Below are 9,105 nucleotides of genomic sequence, written 5' to 3' on the forward strand. Positions count from 1 at the left end.
TACTTGGATTTTTCACCTATTTATTATTTATTATAACAGTATATTTTAACTAATACACCGTTCTTATTTTCATTTACCCATTTCTTTTAATATTCAATGGGGGGTTAAAAAAATTACTCGAATAAAATAATTGAGATGGAATTTTACTACAATATATGCTATAAACAAACATTAGTTCGGCGAATTAATAATATTGGTAATATAATAAATTTTGGTCCACATTCTGTCTATTTATGCACGATCTACTTTGTATCCCTCACAACTCACGCGATTAAGATTATAAAGAAAATAATAATTAAACTCTTTCGATAAAAAATAAAAAAAAATTACCATGAAAATATCGTTGGATCACAAAAAATATTTACAAGTTACACAATATGGCCAATACAGATGCATTATTCATCGGAAACAAAGAATCATGAACAAGAGATGAACTGAGAATATTTTCTGAGGAAATTTTCATGCAACAAAACCAGGGATTCGTTATGTGGTGAGGCTAGTGTCAAGACTTGTCAAACAAACACAACCTAATAGTCGTGGCGATCTGAACGACCCTCGTATGATGGAGGACGATGACATATACTCCAAAACAAACACCAATAGCGACTATTGCCACAATAAGAATTCGCCGGGGTACAAAAATTGCTAGGCAGCTGCAAGATTTTCTCGGCCTTTCTTGTGGATTGACATTAATGACCACGTCTCGGTTTAAGAGAGGAACTGATGCGCCTTCAGCTGGTGAGAGGAGAGACGAGTGTGAGCCCATGAATATTCTCCATTGCTCAGTGCACAACCTGCAGAGGAACGTTATGCACCATGGAATAGATCAGAGTTTACATGAACAAATCTTGTTAACGGAACCAATTAGGGTACCCTTCTAATAAAAAACAAAACAAATTGCTCTGTACAGTTTTTCTATAAATGCAAGTCCCTTGGCTGTATCAGATGAAAATTGATGCCATCAACGATATTCCCTGAAATTTTAAAAGGAATTTGCTGTTTTTACCAGATTCATGGCTGGACCAACCAATCGATTGTGGTTTTGGGAGCTTTGACCGTAAAGAGTTCCATCAGATGTAGGTGTCACCAAAAAATCATTTTGCTGTAGTTTCAGATCAAGCACGTTTTGTGCAGTGTCCATATTTTTCTGTAACAAGCTCATATCCGCATCAGAAATACCAGTAACCGAATTGTTATCCAACACAGACTTCAAGGAACAAAATACTCTCTCCAATATAACACAAGACTCTTTTTCTATCAAAAACTCCAGCAAATGGTTGAATCTCAGTAACGACGAAGATGTAGATGGCTGCCCTGAAATGGGATTCCTCAGCAACCATGCTACATCTAAAACAAATTCCGAGAACTGAGCTCGTCTTGAGGCAAGAACCTCACAGTCAGGTCCCAGACAAGATAGTTGCAGTTCTTTAAAAGAGAGAGTGGCGTCAAACTTTTGTAGCAAGACCTCCATCTCCTCGCAAATTTCTCTGTCACCCACAAGAATTGGAATGAAGTTGGATAATCCAGACTCATTCTCAACCTGTTGGAGTAGCCCAATGTAAGTAAAGAAGTGAATCCAATATAAACTGCTCGAGATTCTACATTTTTCTTGAAGCGATTCATGCATCAACCCCACATAGATAGAAGAGTCGCAGATCTCACCTCAATAAATGCTGGGCCTAAAAGATTCATTTTAGCCTGCGGGACACGTATCTTCAATAATTGGTGGTCAGAACTTTTGGTGCCTCCTTTTTCACAATGCTCAGATGTAATGGAAATATTTGATGACAGGTATCTTCCAGCAAAAGAAACAAGAAACCTGTAATAGGCATCAGATATCATTTAAGATCTGGAAAGTATTCCAATTTCCCTACAGACATGAAGAACATCATATATTGAGGAGAACAGTGATTGTTAAAACTATCTACAGCATGAAAATATTCCACAAAGGGCGCTGCTTTCCTTAAAGCTACATACTATGAGTCAACCAGTCTCTTTTCCTATGTATCAGTTCACCATTAAAATTAATATCTGGCATCCTAAAAGCATCCATTCAGCATTTTACAAATAATTTTGTGGACAAATCCATTGTCTAATAATTTTGTGGACAAATCCATTGTCTTTCACACAGCGAGTATGCCACACCAAACAAGACTGAAAAAGTTATCAAGGTTTTGGGCAACAAATCCTGCAACAACTGGGAAAACCGAAGTTAAGGAACTAAAGGGAGTTCAAATCTGAATAATGATGGCAAACTTGAGAATTAGCAAAAGACAATACTAGACAAGTAAAGGAAACTCATGGAAATAAATTATATTTTAATATATGGTATGGATCACGTCATATACCTAAATTTTGGTTGAAGTAAATCACTTCCACAGGCAACAAATTCCATTGGCTTGCCAGCCTCAAAGCAAGTTGGATAGATATAATGTAGCTTTGGTGCTCGATCCTTCATTTCAATTTTCACAATTGAATTTGCATCTGTTTTCACAAAAGGATCCAGCATGTGTTAAGGTAAACAAAGCTAATCATTTCGTCTTCATTGCCCCGCACTCTCAGAACAACTCTTGGTGCAAAAGCAGTTCACTCACAGAGTACGATAATATTTTGTGAACTAAATAATATTATCGTTGTCAAAGGTGGAAACCGAAAAAATTTGACCACACCAATTTAACTCCATAACTTGGCATTTAATCCATCATAAACCATTCAAATTTCCATTAACATTACATAGTAGTATCTCTCGTCAATATAGATTAACCACATGTTTACATTCATTTTGTCACCATTTTCATTTTGTGAAAACATTAGTTATTTTGGTCAACCAAACCGACCAAATTCACCGAATTTAAATCCATTTGGTCAATTTTATTTTGGATCGGTCAATTTGGTTATCTTGAAACTTATTTCACATCTATTTCGCTTTTTGTAGAATGGTTTAGACGGAAGCTGAACCTACCAAACGCTCAAAGCCAATCATTGTATTAACGATTCAAAACCGCCTCATGCACTGAAAATGGTAAAAATATCACATGCAACTATAAAAGGCTAAGATGACTTGGTCCAAAAAGAAAACAGAAAAATAAAATAAAAATCAATAGTGAACCAAATTTAATATGCAGTCAAATGGTAGTTCGCAATGCCTAAAACTTATGGGCACACTTATACAGACACATTCCTAAGTGGTAAAACCATGGAATTAGAATTTGAAATGAAACTAATATTGGAAGTAAAAACTGTAAGTAATCAAGCATTAAGATGCCCACTAACCTTTGGTGACACGATACACCATGTCATTTAAATATACGAGCAAGGTGCCTCTTCCAAACAACATGCTTTCGTGTGGGGAAATAAGGTCTTTTATACAAGGAGCTGGTTCCTCAAATAACTGTTAAATGCAATAACATTAACAATTAAGTCATAAAGAATCTACAAGGGAACAACACTAAAATGTTGCAAACCACGCATATAACTCACATCAACATTTCTTTACAGTCAGTCACATACTTAGTTGTAAATACATCAGACGTAATGAAATAAAAGTATTCGATAATAATTATTTTACCCGTTGAGGATTGTACAAGAATAGCAAGTGAGTACCCGACAGAGATAGATGAAAAGTCTGTCAATTTTTAAGTATCATAGTAGACCATTACAAAACATTTTAATTCATTCCACTCATTCACTTGTAACGTTAAACAGATTTTCTGCTATGACGAGAATTGATTAATTATAACGAAAAGGTTAAGATTCTGAGTACCTTAATCCACATTGGCTTTGGCATTGCAATAAAAGCTGTCAAAATTGTGCAACCTGGACGAATATACTCCTCCAATTCAACAGGCATGCTAGCCAACCAGTGAAATATCTGTTGTCAGACAGACAGTTACTGGTGCGTTAACCAAAGTCCATCACGATTATGACACAAAAAACATTAAGTTTTCTGCCTTATATACTAAACTGCAACAATAATCTTTAGAATACTTGATGTCGAAGTCGTCGAGGAAACTCCGCTGGGTTCCAGTTGTAGAGCTTGAAGGAGATTCGGCTAGAAGGACACTGAGATGTATATTAAAGCACTATTATCACACCAATCTAGTTTCATCAAATAACAATAAATAAAAGGGTAAAATGCAACAATAAGGTGTTGGGTGTACCAAAGAAGAAAAGGTACTCTTGTTGTCACGGAAAGACAAGGATTGTTTGACTTTGGGATTTCGTTTCTCCTTAGTCGGAGCAAAGGATACAAAACTATCACTCTGGAGACTTTGGGAGTGTGTGGTTGAGCATGTTGTGGAGACATGTCCATCTAACTCCGGTAATGCCTCATATTCTTCGTTCTGACAGCTTATCGACGTGCCATCTGGACCATCAACAAAATTTGTTACAGAGGCCAACCAAAGAGTAGTACTTTCTGTCAAATGTTCAAAAATAGCAAAAGATAATCTAAAACTCTGGAAAAAGTTCAAAGGCAAAAAATCAGCTCTATTGACTTGTCTAAAGGGAAAAAGTAGAGAGAGACCAAGAGGAAGTTGGTTGTATGGAATGTTTCCAACAAAATCGTTCAGTACAATGAAGGTAGTTATACCTTTTCCAGCAGTATCATCACCACTAACATCATCAGTCAAGATAATCTGTTGAGTTTCCTTTTCTGTGTCTTCTTTGGAATCATTAGCTTTTCTTCTACGTCGATTGTGTTGTTCTAATTTTCTCCGACAACTACGTTTACCCTCATCAAAAGCTGACAAGATATGAAACCTGCCGAATTTGTTGATACATTGTGGTGATAATTTCAGATACTAATTGTAAATCAATTTTCATTCATACACATCAAGGCGAATGCAAAATTCTTTCTAATTCAAGAACACACAAATAAATTGAGACGATGATTGTAATTGTTTCCAAGCACTATCCGCGCCTACAAGACTCCAGAGAAAACATGAAACATATGATTTTCCAGCTAGAAAGATGGATGAAGCAAAGGTCTCGTCGTTACATACATTGCATCAACAGAAGGTGTGCTAAAAAACATAAACCAATTTCTCCAATTTTTATTTCCAAAAATCAAATTGTGAAAAGTTCCAGAATTGATATACAGACTGCAGGGTAAGATCTTCCTTCAATCATTTAACAGATGATTAGACATCAATAAGCAACTCACATACTGTGCCCTCGAGACTAATTTTTTTCCCGCAATGCATATTAAAAAAAATCATCCAATTTTGCATAAAAACATCCAACACTTGTGCTAGCTTTAATATATACCAAATTTCAATACGATCTCAATTCTTACCCAAATCCACCTCGTGATCTAGACCTCAGCCTAATGCATCGAAAAACTATATTGAGCTTCTACACACCATTAGTCCAGCAGAGCCTAGAACTTAGTCGTCCAAAGGAAATGTATCATCCAATAAGCTTCCAACATATAGACTATAAGAAACCATCCCATAAAAGATCGCTTGTTAAAGCTAACTCAAATACTTGTCCTGAACATCAGAAGGTGTTTCATCATCAACTCAACGAAACAAAACAAAAGACCAAATTACTAACAATTTCTTCATAAAAAATATAGTCATAAGTAAAATAAACTCGTTGAAATTTGCCGAATGTTAGAGAAACTGAGTTTCAGTTATTTTGATAGTCGGGCCGGCTGAAAAAACACCTAAAAGCTATAAATATAAAATCGACCCACCTTATAGAATTTCAAAACGCTTGTAAACAGAAACTGAAGTGATTCTTAATCATAAAGACGAAGAATATTGACCAAGCATCTAAACATCAAGGTGAGCCATGTATGCAGTAATTTATTCGGGAGAAAAAAGGGTTGAGATAAAACGAAAAGCTTACTTTCCGCACTGCTGGCAGTACCTCTTGCTCACCTCATCCAGCACCACTACACTCGCATTTGCGCACTGCAGACAAACCCGGTGACGCTTGTGGTACCCTTTGAGCTGGCTAATATCCGCCTCGCAGCCGGGCACCTGACATCGCACCACAATCCCGGCAGGAACCCTCACCGCCCGGGGCCGCTTCTTCCCCGGAAGCGCCGACTCCTCCTCCTCCTCTCCCTCCAACATTTCATCCAGTTCTGGGCATGCGCAAGGGATTTTACCCGCCAAGAAATTGGAGCACACCAACCTCGGGTCCCTCTTCCTGACCCGACCCAGAATCTCCGACGGTTGACTTTGACCAGTTTCGGGCTGCGGGAAAGAAATATTGAAGCTTTCATCGAGGTGGAAGTCAAGAAGATCAGACCAATCGAAGACAGACGAGGAGGAGGGGTCATCGGCAATAACCTGAGTGGCGGCGAATGACACAAAGGGAATCCCGGTTGTGTCGGCTTGTTTTGAGTTTCCAGGTGGTGGGTTTTGCTGCATGTTTTTATCAGTTTTTCACCTTCCACTGAATGAATTGCGAGTCGGGAAAATGGAGTCGGCCAAGTAAATTGGAAAACTCAAGGGGTTGGGAGTATAAAATTTCTATGGTGTGATTTTCTGTGTATGCATGCACTCAGAGTCAATGGAGTTGCGTGTGTTGGTAACACGAAGACGCAAGTTTCTTGAGATATTGGTTACATATCACATAGCAGCCTGGGGATTAGATTGGGGCTGTGCTTGGGTAATGATCCCACCACATGGAGTGGGCACCTGTAAAAACTTAGATAGACCGCAGACGTACGATGATCTTCGACCAAGCTGTCGTTACATTTTCACCTTTTATATTTCCTTCATGTTTTTTTTCCCAACAAAGTTGTCACCATATCAGATGTAAGGATGTGCTCATTTATAGAACTCATTATGAATGTTCCCCAATAAAATTAAATATTTATAAACAACGAGTTTTTTATAAGGCAAAAACTTATATAAGACGGTCTCACGAGTCGTATTTTGTGATAGAAATGTCTTATTTGGGTCATCCATGAAAAAATATTACTTTTTATACTAAAGGTGTGTTTGGTTGAGTGGATTAAATAAGGATAGATTAATAGTCAAATATTTATCGTTAAAATTTTAAGTTGTTTTAGTAATCATTTTGACCCGGTTTAAGATCCAATTTTATGGATAACTATTTGATTAATAAAATTGGATCTTAAAACCGGGTCAAAATGATTACTAAAACAACTTAAAATTTTAATGATAAATATTTGACTATTAATCTATCCTTATTTAATCCACTCAACCAAACACACCCTAAGAGTATTACTTCTTATTGTGGCTATTCATAGGATTGACCCGTCTCACAGATAAATATTCGTGAGACCATCTCACAAAAGACCTACTCTTTTTATAATTGATTATCAAAATTTCTCTTCTCAAACTCGACATTTTGGTGCTTTAATTTAATTCAATCATTTACTTAACTAGTACAACGACGCACGCGTTGCGTGCTTGTACGATATGTTTTTATAATTTATTTGATTTATATTTAAATGAGGATCAAAATATATTTATAAGAAATAATGAGTGGCTACATTATAATTTTGATATATGAACTAAAAAATAAATTAAAAAAGAATAAAAAAGACCCAAGCAAAAATTGAACCTACAACCTCATGATTAAGAAATATAGGCTTTATCCACTAAACTACATGTGACTTGCTTTTATTTTTTAACACTTTATTAATATATATAATTAGTAATGTAGAGAGTGGGGGTGAAGGGTATTTTAGGTATTTTAAAAAACAGACCAAGGAAGTTACTCTAACCTACTCAGCCTTAATAAATAGTAAGAGATATAAATGTAACGACATCGTTAATTTTTATATGATTGTCATATCTTAAGCAAACCAACGATTCATTACCAAATAATTAAATATCACAGTTTTCCATATAATATTCCAAAACACGACTTCAAAAAGTATATTCATTGAATTGCAATAATAATAATAATAATAATAATAATAATAATAATAATAATAATAATAATAAAGAGCGGAGTTAAATTTGAATTTAATTAAATTCGTATTACACATATAAATATTTGTTGAAACTATAGCAAAAAAATATTATTTTTAAAAAATAGTAGCAATTAATTAATTGCGAAAATTCAAAATGACAACATACCGATTCTATAATGGCTCTTGAAACTCGAAGGGGACACCACGCCATATTCATAATCCCCAATAATAACGTATTCCTTTATTTTTATATTTGTCTTACCGATCCATCGATTGGTAGATTCTTGCGACTTTTCTATTCCCAGCCGAAATTTTCGATGAAATGGGAAAAAAATTCATTACATTTGGCGTAGGCTCGAAAAAGACGTGTATTTATTCAAGCTAAAAGGGAGGTTTATCTGTTTTTTAATATAATATATTCAATTGATTATCTGAATTCATAATAAAATAAAACATAATATCATAAATTATAAATAAACAAACACATAAAACCGAAAATGTCATTTTTACTCATTTGAATCCGTGGCAATTTAACTTCTCAACATATAATAATAATAATAATAATAATAATAATTTAGTTCTTCCCCTTGATTCAACATGTGTACGATGTTTCCAAGTGATGGATACTATTGCTGGTGGAATTCGGTGCAGTCGACGGATAATTATTTTCATAGAGTAAAAATTTCACAACCAAAATATATGAAATTATTTAATTACTGAACCTATTCCGCGTCCCAAATCCAAATTATCATCGATCTTTACGAATTGCAGTCACATAGTGATTAATGTTTGTTGTCCATACTTTTTCTACAATCGCATATTTAAAATCTGAATATCTCAGATTTTAAATTTTTTTAAAAAAGTTAAATAAAAGTTATCTGAACTTTTGGAATAAATTTTTTTGTATTCCAAAAAAAAATAGAGATGTACTGGGACATATCAATTTGAAATCCATGAATTTCGATTAGTTTTACGATGAAACAATAGATTAATTCTTAAATCAACAACTTGCTTATTTATATATTCATAAGGCAAAAAACTTGTGTGGACGGTATCACATGCCGTATTTTGTTAGACGGATCTCTTATTTAGATCATCCAAGAAAAAAAATATTATTTTTTATGCTAATAGTATTACTTTTTATTGTGAATATCAGTAGGGTTACCCGTCTCAAAGATAAAAATTCGTGAGGCCGTCTACCT

The 9,105-nt window shown here is 34.9% G+C and overlaps 1 protein-coding gene across 3 annotated transcripts; it reads right to left on the reverse strand.

The window, feature by feature from the left end:
• Positions 1 to 551: 551 nt before the first annotated feature.
• LOC140811429 (squamosa promoter-binding-like protein 7) lies at positions 552 to 6,723 on the reverse strand. Of its 3 annotated transcripts, none has more exons than XM_073169292.1 (10): positions 5,854 to 6,719; positions 4,592 to 4,761; positions 4,161 to 4,366; positions 3,988 to 4,062; positions 3,764 to 3,871; positions 3,274 to 3,391; positions 2,349 to 2,484; positions 1,663 to 1,819; positions 1,007 to 1,540; positions 552 to 794 (listed from the first exon to the last, which is right to left on the reverse strand). In XM_073169292.1, exons 1-10 carry the CDS (start codon positions 6,381 to 6,383, stop codon positions 783 to 785), a joined length of 2,046 nt encoding a protein of 681 aa, XP_073025393.1. In that variant the 5' UTR covers positions 6,384 to 6,719; the 3' UTR covers positions 552 to 782. The 3 variants fall into 3 exon arrangements, with proteins under 3 accessions (XP_073025393.1, XP_073025394.1, XP_073025392.1); XM_073169293.1 differs by having other exon boundaries at positions 766 to 1,540; positions 5,854 to 6,206; positions 6,303 to 6,723; XM_073169291.1 differs by having other exon boundaries at positions 766 to 1,540; positions 5,854 to 6,722.
• Positions 6,724 to 9,105: the final 2,382 nt, after the last annotated feature.

This window comes from Primulina eburnea, chromosome 14 (genome assembly GCF_022965805.1).
Source record: "Primulina eburnea isolate SZY01 chromosome 14, ASM2296580v1, whole genome shotgun sequence".
Classification (NCBI taxonomy): domain Eukaryota; kingdom Viridiplantae; phylum Streptophyta; class Magnoliopsida; order Lamiales; family Gesneriaceae; genus Primulina; species Primulina eburnea.

Excerpts from the sequence above, each read along its gene's own strand:
- LOC140811429 (XM_073169291.1), bottom strand. The coding sequence starts at position 6,383 with ATGCAGCAAAACCCACCACCTGGAAACTCAAAACAAGCCGACACAACC. Across the intron at positions 4,063-4,160 it reads AGAGTACCTTTTCTTCTTTG|TGTCCTTCTAGCCGAATCTC; the intron begins GTACACCCAACA and ends TATACATCTCAG. Across the intron at positions 1,541-1,662 it reads TAGGCCCAGCATTTATTGAG|GTTGAGAATGAGTCTGGATT; the intron begins GTGAGATCTGCG and ends CTACTCCAACAG.